This window comes from Drosophila sechellia, chromosome X (assembly GCF_004382195.2).
Source record: "Drosophila sechellia strain sech25 chromosome X, ASM438219v1, whole genome shotgun sequence".
In the NCBI taxonomy this organism is placed as follows: domain Eukaryota; kingdom Metazoa; phylum Arthropoda; class Insecta; order Diptera; family Drosophilidae; genus Drosophila; species Drosophila sechellia.
The window spans coordinates 13746633-13764117 of NC_045954.1; the positions used below are offsets into that span (position 1 = coordinate 13746633).

The 17485-nt window shown below is 42.5% G+C and overlaps 1 protein-coding gene across 4 annotated transcripts in view; it reads right to left on the reverse strand.

The window, feature by feature from the left end:
• Positions 1-17485, reverse strand: part of LOC6618473 (sal-like protein 1) — a 111118-nt gene that overhangs the window by 47411 nt on the left and 46222 nt on the right. For all 4 annotated transcript variants that reach the window (XM_002042707.2, XM_032724391.1, XM_032724393.1 and 1 more), the window contains exon 2: positions 1950-2110. In XM_002042707.2, coding sequence (XP_002042743.2) covers positions 1950-2090 — 141 coding nt within the window. In that variant the 5' untranslated portion in view covers positions 2091-2110. The remainder of the gene's footprint in view (positions 1-1949; positions 2111-17485) is intronic.

Genomic DNA, 17485 nt, shown 5'->3' on the forward strand with positions numbered 1-17485 from the left:
CTAACGCAGTTAAATATTTTCCGCTTAATTTAACAGGAATTTCAATTGACAGACGTGAGCACGAAGTTGTTGTTGCTGCTGCTGCTGCTGCTGCTGTTGCTGTTGCTGTTGCTGCAGTTGTTGTTGTTGTCGTCTGGGCAACGCATGATATATGCACTCACACTTGGCGAGAGGAGGAAGAGGAAGAGCTAGATGGCTGCGGTTGCACTGCCGTCAATTTCCATTAGACGCTGACCTTGTCAACATGTTGCCAGCCAAGCAGGCAGCAATTGCAATAGTTGTTGCTGCTGCTGCTGCTGTTGCTGCCGTTGCAGTAGCAACATTCGCTGCCGGCGTCGCTGCTTTGGCTCGCGTTAAGTTGACAATTTACTGACAAATGTGTAAATTGCATTTGATCTTGTTGTTGCTGCCATTGCCGCTGCGTTAATTTATGCGCCTGGCATTTTCAAGGAAAAAAAAAACAGAGGTAGGGAGGTGCAACAATAACACACACAGTTGGCAAAAGAGGGCAGGGGCAGCGGGGGGCGCTGCACAAGCACAGACGCAATGAACGCGACGACTGCAGCATCGACCTTGATCGCCAACTTCCGCATTTTACAGTTACAATTGACGCGTTCTCGTTCTCGATTTTCCTAGGCCTCTGCGGCATTTTCTTCGAGTGAACGGCGAAAAAGGTTCCAAGCGAAAGTCAACTTTTTGCAACATTTTTGACCATCGTAAATATCCAATTTATGCACAAAGTCGTTCGTTATGCTTTTTCGGCCCAAAATTATAGGTTTCTTGGCCAGAAAATCGGAAATAATCGTCCAAATATACAATGGCATAGCTCGTTGAGCTCGTAATTAAATTCCTAATCGAATGGCATTCAAAATTCGAGGTCTTAATTTTTTGACAATTTTTGCAAATTTTGATGATGTAAGGGGTAATACCGAAAATGCGAAAAATGTACCAAAAATTTATTATCCCAAAATCCACCAAAAAATAATCCAGTTATTTAGAAATGGTAATTAGCTGCACAAAACAGTTATAACTTTACCAATGTGACCATTTTTAACAGAGTTATGATAAAAAAGCGAATAGTAAAAATCGAGTTTTTGGTTTTTCTGATGTTTTGATCAAAAATAATCCGTTTTGTGGTCATAACATTAAAAATAATAATCCAAATATAGAATGTCATACCTTGACGAGCTCGTAATTAAATTCCTATTTGAACTGTATTCAAAAAGAGGAAATCTAATTTTTTGCGATTTTTTGCAAATTTTGATGATGTTACCCCTTACAAAAAATGTGAAAATTTGGACCAAAATTAATTTTACCCTAGTCCGTCAAAAAGTTATATTTATAGTTAGTATTAATTATAAGGAGTAAAAAACTATAATTTGTTTAACTGAATGACCATTTTCAGCCAAATTATGCAGAAAAAACCAATCGTAAAAATTTTATTTTTCAAAAAATCATTCTCCTGATTTTCTGCAAAAAAAATCAGTTTTTTAATCAGAACTTTTGAAATAATGATCCAAATATGGAATGTTTTGCCTCGTTGAGTTTGTAATCAAATTCCAATTCGAACTGTGTTCAAAAAGAGGAAAACTAATTTTTCCCCACTTTTTGCAAATTTTGATGATGTTACAAAAAATGCAAAAATTGGCCAAAAAATTATTTTCCCCAAATCCTCCAGAGAGTAATACAGATCTTTAGAAATAGTTATTGGCTGTAAAATACAGCAATTATTGGAGTTTTATGAATTAATTTGGTCAAGTTTTCATAAAAAAAAGTCTTTTTGGTGATATTGAATTTTTGTCTAATTATATTTTCTGTTCTATGTACAAAAAATCAGTACCTATAGTCTCGAACACACACTTCTTCTTCTACCTCCTACATACATTGCATTTTATACATTCTTTTACTCAAAAATATATATAATACCTTAGATGTATATGAGTACTCACCTTATGGGCTCTGATGGATGTGCCCTCTGAACAAACTAGTGTGACGTCCACCAGGCTCCCGTCTTGTAGTAATTGACTAAACACCCCTAACAGGTTGGATTGGTAATTGTTCCACCTCAAGCAGTAGTGCTCACTGCCCATGTCGGTGACAGCTTACGCTGCTGCAAAGAATAATAATAATAATAATATTAACATTAATAAATGATCGGTTGCGTTGGGCGAGAAGCGTATGGAATGCAGCAGGGAATGACTCGACTCGCGATCAAAAGTGGTAGTAAGTCCTTAATTTGGTGTTTTGCGGTTGCAGCTATTGCCGCTAATTGAAATTGCGTAATCAATCGCACATGCGGCAGATACATGCATTCAGATAGGTGTATCTTTGTATCGGTATCTTTAGATGCAATTAATGCCACAGCGCTTGCACAAATGCCAAACAAATTGCGAAATCTTGCCCAGAGTTCACAAATGTCACTGCCACCCAACAAACAAAAAAAAAAAAATATATACATATATATTTAGGGGTTATCTGCGGGGATTGGGGGCCATGGAGGGCGTGACTAGGCGTGTCACTGCGTTATTTCCATAACAAAATGCTGACTTTGCAATTTTATCCAAGTGTTTTTTTTTTGCTATAACATGCACAGAACTTTGCTGCCAACAAATATTTCGGAGCTAAAATCAATATTTTAGTTTATAAAACCCCTTGATTCACAAATTTTTAGAAACCAGAGTTTAAGAATATAGTTTATTATAGCACACTTCCGTTTAAAACCTTTACTCTTCAAGAACTGGTAATCTTTGATTAGCCATGCTGCATTTAAATATTCTGTACGTACATTAAGTTAAAAAAACCAGGCACTTTCATCCTTTTACTTTAATCGGCAGTCAATTTCAATCGGCTTAACAGTCTTCCACATCGCGCCATCAGTTTGCATTAGTTTGATGGCTAAATAATTAATCGAGCAGCCGACGACCAGCATTCGGCCAATCAACGAAACGATCTGAAATTAGGCAAGCCCCCACCTCGCAAAGAAATTGGCAACTGCCAGGCGAGCAGCGAGCACCCAACACCAATCCCCAATGGTAACAGCAAACATTTCCGGCCAAAACAACGCTGTTTTGATGGCTAACTGTCGCTGCTGTTGTTGTTTTCCTCAGCCCGCTGCTGCGAGTCTCAGTCGCAAAAAAAAAGTTAAAAAAAAAAGAAAATACAGAAATAATAACGAAGCAATAAACTCTGAATTTATTTCAACAAATAAAACTTTGATTTATTGCACTACGCACCGGGCACACAGCATGCAACGGATCTCGGTCCCAGCGCCCCTGGCTACCCCCCATTTCCCGCCCCCTTACGAGCACTCCCCGTCGCCCCTCTCCGTGAGCCCCTGGAAATGGAGCCCCTCGAAGCGATTTCGCAGCCCGATAACGATATTATAGAGGAGTTAGAATCTGTATCTGAGGCCAATGCGATCGTAAAGCGTAAATTACGCATGCATTTTGTTATTTCCCTGTATGTACGTCTCTCTCTATCTCTCTCTCTCTCGTTCTCTCTCTTTTGGATTTTCCTGCCATTGGAAAATTCGTGCGAACTTTCAGTGGGGCACACAAACTAGGAGCTTGGCACTGAGAGAAATATACTGGCCATATAAAAAACGCCATTAAAAATTGGAGTTTATGCTGATGAGTTACCGTTAGCACGGGGCTATATCTTTTATTTAGCGATATTAATACATACATATGTATATATATATAAGCTCAGTTTCATAGCTTTCGTTTCCCGCTTTTCTTCAAATTCAAATAAGTCTACAAATGTCTGAGATTAACAACAAATTTCCAGCTGATTCTAAATTGTTTTCCACGCTTTTCCACTCCCTATTTCGCGACTGGTTCTCAAGACATTTGAAAATTGTTTAGCACTTTTTCGTATGACTGTGTTTCCTTAACCTTTTCGCAGTATTTCCCATTGAGCTAAAGATCGCACACTCACACACACACACACAGTGTAGAGAAAAGCCAAAATGTTGGCCTGGAAATTATGGCCCAAGTGGCAGGCAACACGCAATGGCTAAAGGTCGCCACATTGGCAGCAGCAACAGCAGCAGCAGAGGGAAAACTTCTTGCTGTTTTATTTCCATTTGCATGCAACGGCAGGTCGACACTTAATTAAGAGAAGTTGCTAGTGGCCATGTTGCTGCTGTTGCAGTTGCAGTTGCGGCTGCTGCTGGCGTGTTGCTGCTGCCCACGCATGATTTTTGAATTAGCGCTGTGTGTAGTAACAACAACTAATATAATTGACAGTTGTTGCTGCTGCTGTTGTCGCTGCTTTGCCTACGTGTTCTGTTGCAGACGTCAATGACTGGCTGCAATGCATGCTAAGTAGGGGAAATATAGACAAAAAGCTAACTAAAAAACCAAGCCCAGAGAAAGCCGCTAAAAAATAGCAAAAGAATGGAGAAAAATCTGCTGTGTTGCATGCAATTTGGGTCTGTTAATTGTTGTTGCTGCTGCTGCTGCGATTTATGCCGCTTGCATGCTAATTATGGTCAAGGGGAAGGGGGGATTGGGGGTATCAGCTCAAAAGACGGCCAAAATGGGTGGGTGAGAGGGAACGTGGCGGGCGACGGAGGAGTGGTGGGGGCAGGACAGGCACGGTGCACCACCATTACTGACAACTAAATCAGTCAAATGATGATGACTGGCGGCGGCTACCTATAGAGTTTTTAGCCAAGTTAATGAGCAGCGTAAGACAGGCAGCAACGGGCAACAAAAAGGTGCCCTCCCCCTACCCCCACACTTCCTCCCCCTTCACCATCTTCCTTTTGGCCAACTGATCTCCCACAGTGCACAGTTCTGGTCAAGATGCTGTTGCGGTTACTCATCCAGGCTCTTAGTTTTCAATTTTTTCAATTAAAGACCCCCGTCGCTGTAGGTTCCTAAACTCGGTAAGCATATGTTGCTGCTGCTGCTGCTGCTTCTACTGTTGCTACTGCTGCAGTTGCTGCTGCTGCTGCTACTGTTGCAGCCGCTGGCTGGCCTAAAACTCATTAATATTGAAATTTGTTCGTGTGCATGAGTTATTAGCAATTTTCTAATTAAGGCTCCCTGACGAGCCGCCAACGATTCTTGGCCAGCCGCTCCTCTCTGCCCCTTTGCCCCTCTGCCCCATCATTCCCTCCCCTCCCCCGTACCTCCTCATGCTTGGCCGCTCACCTGAGGCGCCTGCCCCCAGCCCCTTCAATGTCACACCCACAAGAAGGCCGCCGTTTTGCCTTTCATGTTTTGTTTTTCCCGCTTTTCCCATTTTTTTTTTCATTTTTTGGTTTTATGAATGCGTTTTTTTTTTCTCAGCTGGCGAAGAAATTTGCATTTGATTTATTTATTTATAAACTTAATTGCCGACTGCTTTTAAAAGTGGGCGGGGCTGGCAGACGCGGCAGAGTGTGAGCGGTTAGTTAATGTCGAATTTTATAACAAATTGAAGCAGATAAGAGGATCAGAATTGAGTGGAGTTTAAAGCCTCCTTTTGTGGGAAAAAACAATAAATCATTTCGTACAAATGAATATTTCAGTTTAATAAAATATAATAAATAATAGCAATCTGTTTAGAAGTTGTATTTTATTCATGACTGAATGCAATTTTATTTGTATCAAATAACAAATACTATTACCATGCAACATTCCCAATGAACTAAATATGATTTTGAATATTATTTCTTTTTTTTTAATCCAAGCATTCCATTAACTTTCTTTCTAGGCAGCGACTACCAGCCCAGTTTCAGATGGCAATCAAAGTCAAAGTCTGGTCACTGGTCACGAGATCAGACAATGATCAATGATGATCTCCCCCTGCACCAACCGAGCCGCATCCATCCACTCGATCCACCCGATGATCCACCCAGGCGAAGAAGTCCAGGTTCAGAAGCCCACGCACACGCCAACAACCCACAAATGCTGGATGTTGCAGTTACCGTTGAATGTTGCAAGTCGCTGGCCGTTGGTTGCAAGCTGCTGCATCCTTGCAGTGCGTCCAATTCTTGCGGCCGAAACAGCTGAAACTGGCAACTGGCAGCGGGCGAACCTTTTGTGGTCCAGGCCAACAGACAACACACTTGACTGATGAAGGCAGAGTAGAGTCCCCGGTTTGGCCACTTGTTTTCACGGCAGCGGAATGGGATTAGGAATGGGAATCGGAATGGGACTGAAGACTGAAGACTGAGGTCTGAGGTCTGAAGACTGAGAATGGGAATGGGATAGGTGAACTGCGTGTGAGTACGCCTACGTGCGATGGCGGCACATTTTAAATCAAAAAGAAGGGCGCACGATGCAGTTCAGTTCAGTTCAGTTTGGCTGAGTTGAGTTGAGTTGAGTTGCAGTTATGCCGCGCCTCGTTTTTTCTCTCTACTCGATTATTAATTGCGATATCAGGAAGGGAGGCTGAGGGAAACGCGGGGTGACAGGCACTGTGCACAGGGAGAAAAACTCGATTTCCATTCATTTTGAAATAGCTCTGCTCAAAATGATGCAAACTTTAAGATATTTTCTTAAGCTGTGTTGAAATTTATATCTTTTTCGTATCTCTCATCTTGGTGTAATCATAAATCCAATCACTAATGCCTAACTGCTTCTATATCTTTATTAACTATCTAAATGTTTACAGCTGCAACAGGTGCTAAGTAGCGCGAAATTTTGTTCAGTGCAGGGGTGTTTGAGCTGCAAAACAGTTGCAATTTTGCTGTTGTTCGCGTTGTTTGAACATTGCCGACACAGTTTGCGATTATCATAATGCTGCCTGCGCAGCTCATGTTGCAGTTGTTGCTGCTGCTGTTGCTGTTGTCGATGTGAATGATGATTATTTTGATAAGTTGCGCAACATGTTGCTGCTGCACCGCCTTGCTGCCTTGCTTTCCTTTCCACTTCAACTCCAGATGAGCATCTCTCCTCAATGGCATCTTAATTGTTCCGCTGCCGCCGCCCGAGCGGCGGCAACATTGTTGCCAAGGTGTTGCCTGCCTCAAATTGCCGCTTGTCACTGTGCGGAAGTTGCAGCAACTGCAGCAGCCGCAGCAATAACGCGAGCAACAACTATGATTATAAATGCTTTTTATTGATTTATTAATCGTTGTCTGCTCGCTGGTGAAAGGATTTCGCTCTGGGCCTTATCTCATAAATTTCCAAAGCGTTTAAAGCAGATCTCTCTCTATCTCCCTCTCTCGCTTTTCCCGCCACCTCGCCCCTTCGTTTTTCAGTTTCCTGCCAACAGCTTTCTATTGTTGCCTTGGCAGGTTCAAAGTGGCAAACGCTTTTGGCCAGCTGCTCTCTGCAGCTCCCACTTTAAAAGCTGACCCACGCCCACTCCCCAAAATGAAAATGGGAAAAACTCACACACACGCACACACACCCACAACGGACATGAAAATAAAAAGGGATTGCTGCCTCGTGTTGCGTAAAGAATAATAAAAACAACAAAAAGGCGCCGCGAAAAATGAAAGAAATATATGCAAAATTATTACCGAAAAATGATTAGGCTTAAGGAGTGTGTTGCCGAGCGCTGGCTTGCTACACTGATAAAAAAAAATGTATCAGAAAATAGTATCAGTTCTTCATATATATTTCCCTATTCTTTTATTTTATTTGAGAGACTTTGTGGAGTTTTTCCTTATATTCAAACTGCAAGTTGCATGTGGAAGTTAGCCAAACGAGTCGCTTATTATGGAGACCTCGTGTGGCAAGCGAATATTTGAAAGATGCATCATTTGAAGTTGGCCAAATATTGCGTGCTCTCTGGACCGCATTAGCATAATTTTCGCGTTAATTTTCGTGCAGTGTGACCACAGATTGCTTTGTGTTGCTGCTGTTGCAGTTGCATTTGCAGTTGTTGCTGCAGTTGCTCTTTCTGTTGCAGTTGCTGCTCTGCCACCTACAATATGTATGGCTTAGGTGTCGCCTTTGTGGCACGAACATGACTTTTGGCGGCGCATGCGTGTTGCCTGGCAGTTTGTTGCCTGTTGCCGTTGTTGTTGCTGCTCTTGCTGCTGTTGTTCCACTGATTTACTGGCCGTTGCCGTTGCTGTTGTTTCGTTTTTGGCCAGAGATAAGCGCAGACAAACAATACAGTTGCTGCCGCACAATTTGCAGTTATTTGTGGGACGATAAGCCGCAGCAACAGCAGCAACAAGTGCCGCTGCGGCTGCAACTGCAATGACATATTGCTGGCAGGCGCAGGTCAGCGGCAATTGAAAGGCAATTAAATTAGATGCCCATACACAAGACAAAACGAGATCAGCCGCAGAGTCAGAGTTGAGTTGAGCTAAGCTGAGTGGAGTGTTGCTGTTGCACAAACAGCCTTGAAACAAGACGATTGCTGCTGCTGCCGCTGCTGCTGCTGTCGTTACTTTGGCCACAAAATTTATATTATTAGCCAATTGTTGCTGCGGTGCAGGCCATGATGAAACTGCAAACAGTTGCTGCTTTTTGCGTGTCGAATTTGACTATTTGTCGGGTTCTTTCTGCCGTTGTTGCCGTCGTCATTGCGCAATAATCATTTTCAATTTTCATATAAACATTTTGTTTTCGTTTTTGCGGCCGTTGCCGTTGCCGTTGCCTTCACCTCGTTGCCGCAAATCGTTGCACGTTGCCATTGCAATTATTCCTGGCATTGCGACAGCGGCAAACGACAACACCGTGCCAAGACCACCCCAATAGTCATTAAAGTTTAATAAGCTAGGGCTCTGAGTTGCATTTGTTGCTGTTGCAGCTGCGGAATGTTGCTGCTGCTGCTACTGCGCCTGTCACAGTCGCACTGCTGATGCGTTTGGGTCACCTGCAATGTGCAATATGCAAGCAGCATTGCGCCAGGCGGAAATGTTCTCTATTTCTCCATCCAAAACTAATCAACTCTAGTCAAAAGTTGACGGCAGCAACACCTGGCCAAGATCTTTCGGCCAGGAAGTGGCAAATGCGGCTCAGAATGTGCGTAAAATGCTGCAGCAACAGCTCAGCATCAGCATCAGCTCGTGGCATAAACAATTTCCGGGGGGGTTTTTAGCTCGAGTGAGTGAGTGACTAGCATTTAATCAAGAGCAATCAGCAGCAGCAACATCGGCCATAATTGCTGCCATGTTGCCACGTGCTCCATTTTATCAACATTTTCAGCCACGATGACAACAGCAACTTGCAACTTGCCAACTGCAGCTTGCAACAGCAGCAGCAGCAGCAGTAGCAGCAACATTTTGATATGGCACACGCAATGCTCATTTGTCCGCCATCCGCCATCTGCCATACACACACTCACACACACACACTTATTTTTTGATAAATGCTTGCTGAGCCGCAAAAAAGATTTATGATTATTGCTTTGTAATTTGTGTTTAAAATATGCGCCGCCTTGTTGTTGCCTTTGCGGCAATGCTGGCTGCATAAAAATCAATTAGCAGACCCGAAATCAAAGAAGCTCGGCCACCACCAACATCGACAACAGTTGCCTTGAGTGCATAAACAATTAATGTTGCACGTTGATGGCTGCTGCAGCGCCACCTATCGGCAACCTTATTTTTTTTTATTTCCCAGCGACAGGAAGATTAACAAAGCGTTACAGTAGACACTGGATATGGTAGGTATTTCTTAAGCAGTTAAGTAGGTAATAAAATATAACATCACAATTTAAGTCGCATAAAATCAAATCAAAAAATGTTCAAAACTTTGTTTTTTTGGAAAGCATTTAGCGAAATGGTATTTTTCCTAAATATTACGGCTCAAATCCCCATGTATGTTGTCATTAGGCAGCTTTCACTGTACAAGGGGCAGCGCTGGCTTGTCAGCTCTCTAAGCAGCCAATTAATGTTTCTGCCGTTGCAGCAACAACAGCAACATGTTGCATGCAGTGCAATTTATTAATGAGATTGCCCGGTTGATTACAAAAAGGCAAAGAGCGTTGTTGTTGCCGCTGCTCCCGCTGTTGTTGTCGCACGCAGCAGCAGCAGCAGCAACATGTTGCCGTTGCCAGCGGGTGTTGCACATTTATTGAGCGCTTATTAGAGACTCCATCGTGCGTGCACCGCCCCGCAATCGACCCACACCAAATTAGGTGTCAAATGACAATGGATGGGTGTGTGAGTGTGCGTTGTAGTTTGCTGTTGGGCTAGCTGGGAGCGGGAGGGGGGCGTGGCAGGGGCAGGTTTGGTGCTTTGGGGGATTTTTCATACTTTTTTTTTCGGGGGGTGTTGACGCGCAGCTGGCGCGTATTAAGGTCAAAGAGCGATCGCAATCGCAATCGGATCGTGTCGCCCCAGCAGCTGTCAAACTCAATTCGCAGCTCGACTTTGCCACATGCAAAGGTCAGTCGCTGCAGCTGCCACAAGATTTTCGACATTAACTTGCCACACACACATACACCCCCTATGGAATTTTTTTTTCTCGTCCGCTTAGCATCATAAAAATGTCAAAGCTTTATTTGCCCGCTTCTTGTTGCTGATGTTGCTGTTGCAGTTGCGGCTGCTGTTGCTGCTGCTGCTGCTGCTTGTGTTGCAGTTGCAGTTGTCGCCTCTGTTGTTGCTGTTGCCATTGTTGTTGGTATGGTGGCGGCTAATTGGCGTGTCATTGGCTGGAACGCAGGCATAAATCTGTTATTTTATACTCGCCTCGTATGTGCAACACACGGCGTATGAGTAATGTGAACAAAAAAAAACGGAACACAATAAATCCATGGCGAGCGGGGCGAAGAGAGAGAGAGGGGGGGGGGGGGCGAACAAAGTGGGCTGGGCGAAATGTTTAGAACAAAGGTATATATATAAGTATTTATATATAGTTTCTTAGGAAAAAACCCTTGACTTTTAGTCATTATATTTTACTTAGCTAAATATAATATTTTTTTGAAACCATGTGGCTTTCATTCACGATATTTAATTGCTGTTGTATTTTCTGTCTTACTTTTCCTTGTAATTATTTTATTTATTACATAGCATAGTTAAGTTTGCTTTTGTAATAAAAAAGCACCTATTTAAATACATTTACTGCAAAATGAAAATCCTTTTCCTATTGCTGTTAATTATTCCTTCATTTCACCATTCACTTTTATCTCTCCATCATCCAACCATTTTTCATTTGCCACTTTTCATCGCCCGCCTTGCCCGCCAATTACCGCACCACCCCCCACCGCTTGCTGCCGCCTTAACCCAATAAAGCCCCCCGCCCACTGTCATTCCCGCTGAGCGGCCAAATTAACCCACATCAATCACAATGCAAAAAATTTCCATTTTAATTTGAACGCAACTTTAAGGAGTTGTGTCAGTTATTTTTAAGCCAATTTTCATAGCTAAAAATAAAATTGAACAGGAAAATGGCAACAAAAAATAAGCAGTTGGAAAAGCTTAAAAGCAAGCCTAAAAATACATAAAGGGGCAGGCAGGCAGGTGGCGAACGGAAAATCTCTGTCAAAATGCCTATGCTCATGTTTGGAGTATATCAATCCGATTCGCCGTCCGTCTCGCTCTAGAAGAGGACGGAGCATTGGGGCAGCATCTATCGCGCTTGCTCTCTCACTCGCACCCTGTTGTTGTTAATACAATAATGGAACGCGGTCTGTTATAATATTTACAGCTTTGAATTAACTAACGAGCTCGAAAAGCGAACCGGTTGCAGCGGCAACAACAGCAACAGGTGTTCAGCGAACGCGACGCGGAACGCATGGAACTATCCGGAACAGGTTGGAACGTTTTGGAATCCGTTGCACTCAAATAAATAAAAAGGTTTTTTAAATTTATGACATTTTGGTAATGGCGTGTGAAGTGAGCGGCACTAGAGACTTTCACTCAAACAAACGAATCTTTAATTATGCACATTGATATTGAAATAACTTAAAACACATCTATTGCTTCAACAATTTTCAGAAGAAAGTTGTTTTTAAACATATAATTTTACTTTCAAAGAGTCTTGGGTAAACAGTTTTTTATATATACTAAAATTAGTTGCATTTGAATGGAATTTAATGTTTTATTAGGATGTGTTCCCTATCGCTTCAGTGCATCCGTGGAGCCTCGGAGCCTCGTGCCGACTTTCACTCATCCAAGCTGCCACACCCCCGTACACTAAATCCATCCTGCCCCCAGCGTCTCGCAGATCCCGAAACCAACTGCCCACACGCTAATTGCGGCAAACAAAAACGCACGAACGGAACGCAATCGAGAAGGCATCAGATCGGACCACCAATGCAGCAGCAGCAGCAGCGGCAGCAGCAAGTTGCAACCGTTGCTGCCACATGCAACATGCCACTCACCCAGACAGATACCGCAAAAGGAAAAAAAATGGGATGCGAAATAAAACAAAAATAGTAGAGGGAAAGAGGAGAAAAATTCCCATAAACAAATAAACACTTGACTTGATTGTGGACGCGACTTGGTTCAGAGACCAAAGCTACCACGGATCGGATCGGTTGGGTTGGGATGGTATAGGATCGCTTCGGATCGGATCGGGGGCGTTATCGGGAGCAGGAGCTAGGAGCCCAGTCGTGCCGCATTGTTATGGATGAGGCGTCCCCCAACTGCAACTGCAACTGCATCAGCAAATCAAATTATGTTTAATTTATGCGCCGCACAAGAGGCCAAGTGCATCAAGTGCAGATGAGCAGAAAATTCAGTATTTTGATTTTTTTTATTAGAATATATTGCAGAAATGAAATCTAGTTAACTGTTTAGATAATTAGCCTGTCTAATTACTACGATTTAACGCCAAACTTAACCTTGAAAACGAACATCAGTAGTCCCGACATAATATTGACGTATAGCCTGTGTATTTTGAAAGTTTAAAAAGCGTTTACCTTTTAAGCATTTTTTAAGAGAGAAGTAGAAAAAAAAACCCGCCCAGTAGCCAAGAAGACTGAGAAGGAAGCCCACGCCACATCATTCATGCCACAACGTCACCAGGAACCAGGAACATGGAACTTGTAGCATGGGGCATATGCAGCAACCACTGCGGCAGTAACTTAAACTGCACCACCAGTTGGACCACCAGATAGCAATTATATATATATCATATATATATACATATATACGTAAATATCTTTCTGCACTCCGCTTTTGTGGCAAGTGATTCCCCTTATGGATTTGCCAGGCTTAGGCTGCTGCCATAATTTCCATCGCCGGTCGTCGCCACAAATCTGCCAACATAATTTTGTTATTTCACTGCCACTTTGTTTGACGTGCAAATGTTTAGCTTGGCCCGGCTTAGCTTGACTTCTTGGGTCCGGCACATCCTGGTTTTCGGATGATTTTTCAATTTGTGTGTGCCCCGTGTGCCTAAGACAATCGGTCTGAATGAAAATAAAAAATAGATGAAAAAAAAGCAAACAAAAACCCCACTGCTGCGGTTGCAACCCGTTCCGCTGTGGTCATAAGTAACTTTAAATTATGATGAAAGTAATTTTCTGCTTCAGTGGCGAACGCCGCGCCAACTTTTAGTAAGCGTCAGGGCCGCAACTTGATTTACACCCCGAAAGGAAAAGCTGTGGAAAAAGCGATGGCTTTTGGGGCAATTGTGTATCCTACGATCGGTCGGACAGGAACCCGCAACAATAGTCAAGTGTAAATTAAGTAATTGCCGGTCGGCAGGAGCTCTGCAAGTAACTGGCAGCCAGTAAGCCAGTGAGCAGAAACGACATAGCAACCGGTAACCAGTAGCTGCTACCGTTGTCATTAGTGACAGGCCAACATGAGAGAAATGCCGAGGAGAGACTAAAAACATAACAAATGAAAGACCCCAGGATCGGGACTCCAAGTGCAACGACTTCTGTTCATAAATCTCCGTGCAACGCACACAAAATACGGGACACCCAGTGCCACCCATGAAAACATGAACGTAGCTACATGGATGGATAGATGGCTTATGCAATGGGAAAATTGCAATCTTGCAGCCCTTTCCTTTTCGAATTTAGTACCTAAGATACTGAGCACAGATACAAATGGTATAATAATTAATATAATTGAACTGCTAAATCCACCTTTGTAATTTCTGTATTTCTGTCAAGTTGCAGTTAATGATAATCGTTGATTTCGTTGCCCAAGAACCCATTTGAATTAGCCAAGCCAAGCTCTGTAACCCACAGGGCGTTGATAAACCGCAAGTTCGCCCAAATTACAATACTTTTAGCCATTTGCAGCAATCCGAGTAGTTGTACAAATTTGCATAATAATAATCACCGCCAATAATCTAAAAAAAAAAAAAACCGAACCCAATCCAAAACGGAAACGCACAAACTAAAGACAAATTACTCACAGCCGCCCCCGCAGGGCAATTAAGCCTGGTTAACACAACAAATAAAAAAAAAATAGAAACAGCTAAGCTAAAGGAAATCTCAAATCTTTCTAATGGACCCCAGCAAATTTTTTACAATTAACAGTTATGCATATTCTTTTTGGCCTCGTTGGAAGCTGCCGGACTTCAATGGAAATTAAGATCAGGCCATACCTGGCCAAAAAACGAAATATTTTCCACTGAACGCTGGGACATTTCAATTGCTGGTCAACTGAAACTAGGGAAAAAATCGGAAAATTGGCAAGAAAAAAAAAATGAGGAAAAAAAATTGGTAAAAGAGCGAAATATTTGGACCAGCAGCTGTTGGCAGGGATAACGAAAAATCAAAAAAATATGTAAAAAAAAAAAAGTATGAACTCTCGCTGCCGTTTGGCTCGTTTATTGCTTGCTAAAACAATTTAAAAGCAATTTGAGTCACGTTCGTGAGTCGAGAAGGGGGCGCGGGGATACGGATACTGAATGGGCATTCATTGAATTTGCATTTTCGTTGGTCGAACCAAGTCTGGAAGTCACCCGAAAAGCCGTTGCAATTGTTAGCCAAAGTCTCTCGGGCACTTGGCGAAAAAAGTAGGCCGAAATGCATTAATAAACTTAATTGATTGGCACAATGAAATAAATTAAATTTATATTTAACAAGAGTTATTCGATGGTTTTCTTCATTTTAGAAACAGGCATAGTAGTTCATAGCTAACCTGCAAAACCCCCTTTAAATTTAAATTTTTGCTAAATTGTTTAATTGATTCGAAGGAATTTCTTTCGGTGCGTTGGTGTGTTTTCTGTCAATTCTTTTGGTGTCAGATTTCAATTTTGTTTCGTTCATTTCCAATGCGTATCGTTTGCTTTAAGGCAACCACAGCAACAGCAGCAGCAGCAGCAGCAACAACATCAAAATAGGCATTTGGCGGCATTTTTACAAAAGCCACCGCCGCCAGTTGCAAGTTTATTAATTCAGCAACAACTTTGCAACTGTTTTGAGTCAGCAACGGGCAAAGCAACAGCAAATTGTCATCCCCCGCGGCTTGTTTTTCCCATGTGAAATTTGCATTTTCATATGCCGAAGTGCTTGGCTGTTGCTGTTGCTGCAACTGCAGCAATTGTTGCTGATGCTGCTGCTGTTGCTGTTGCTGCTGCGTGGTCTCCACACCTTTTGGCAGCAGCAGGAGCAGCAGCAGCAGCAGCGTTTTGGCCATTGTGTTGATTTATGTTCGCATTTTGTGGTCATTTCTCTTAGTTGCCCGGCCAGAGGAAAATGTGACAGCCTTTAGCCAAATCAGCCGACTGGAATATGCATCTATATATCCATATGGCTCTGAGCATCTATATGCACACATAGCCCATACTTTGTTTGGCGGGAACTTGCTATTTAAGGCATTTTTACCTGCTTCTGCAAGTTGGAGTAATCTCAATTGCTAATTGAAGTCGTTCGAAATAACTCACCTGCAAGACAAAAAAGCAAAAGAGAAAGGAAGGCAAGTATTTAGTACGGATTCGTATTGTGAATATTTATTCAAAGTTTCAAGTATTTGGATAAGGGAAATATCGAATAATTTATTTTATAAACAAACATAGTCTAATTCTCTGACAATTAAGCAGAAAATCCACCAAAAATTGTTAAAAATATATTTTATTTTTAAAATGTATTCGCCTGACCCCAATAAGGCGTTGACCATTCGGCCGCTCCGTTCGCTCCGGAAAAGTCAAAAGTTATGGGTTTCATTAGGCCGCATTCGATAGGCAGATAACGAGTGACCCAGGCGGACTAACTGCAAACCTTCGAACGACTTGCAACTACTTCGGTTGCAAGCTGGACGATGTGGCATTAGCACACACCCGATAATCTGGGCACATAACTCCAGTTTCGTCGGCGATTTCGAGTGCGGTGTGCACAACAAATGCGGAAGCACTTTCCAAAGATGCAGACAACTTCTCCAATGATGGAGCCACTTATCGGGCGCCCCCAAAAATTGCATTTATATATATATATATGCGCACATATATGTATGTATATCCTGCAGTGTGTATACATATTATCTGGAAAATAGTTGAGCGTAATCGAAATTGCGCATCGTTCTGGCAGGAGGAAAAAAGGCTGGAAAATTCGATTAAAGGCGACCAGGTAAAATGCAATTAGAGGGTGGGATGCGTTATTAATGTGGAGCGCGAGCTCTGGCAGCCAAACGAGCTGCAAAATATTGATATACATATGCCACATATGAGCCCCAATCCTCTCTGCCCACTCCCACTCCTCCACACCAGATGCACATATAACATATATATATATATATAAACTCGGTCTAGGCATGCGGAAGCGAAAAAGCGCCAAAAGCCAGCGAAAAATGTACGAAAAAAACTGAGAGATGAAAACGCTGCGCGGAGAAACCAAGGCCACGAACCGCAGACTAAAGTACCCTTCAAATGTATATTAGCTACATATATTAAGTATATACTAAAGTCTAATCAAAAGGATTACGCACTGAATGTTTCATGCTAAATTAGAAATTATGTATTAATATGCAATTGATCGCTAATCGATTACAATATTAAATACCTAATGCATCTGATACTATCATACATACAAAGTAGCTCAATAATGTATCTTTTACTTAAAAATGCATATGCATTTTGAGGACATATTTCAATTGAAAACCAAATTAACAGCAGTTATCAAAAGTAGTTGAGAGTATCTAAGCCAAAGGAGCAGACCAAACGAAAATCGGTAGCCAAGGCGCTGCACAGTCCAAGTTGCGGGGCCTGACTTTATATTAGATTGCCAAGTGGGAGGTGTTCACGCACACACTCAAACACACACACAGACACACTCACACACACTCACTCACTCACACTCACACTCAGACAGTGAGTGCACACGGATAGGGGCTAACAAGCCGGGCCAAGACTTGTGTTAAATGAAAACGCATTAAAGCTCGGCGAGCGTTTTCAGTGGGCGTGTTGCTGCTGTGCAAGGGGCAGCAAATAAAAAGGGGGCGGGGGAGGACGCTATGAGGGGGCTGGGGGCGTGGCGGGCGGCAGCAACTGCTCCCCTCTAATTCCTTGATTAATTTTGGTATATACTTTTAATCGCGCGCGCAAAAGAAATGGGGGAAGCTGGCATTTCGAGTTGGAAAAGTGCAAGAAGCAGTACATATACCTATAGATGCCATAATCGTTCTTTAACAGAACTGAAAATAAAATCGTAAAAAATCACTTTTTGATTGATATTAATGCACAATTGT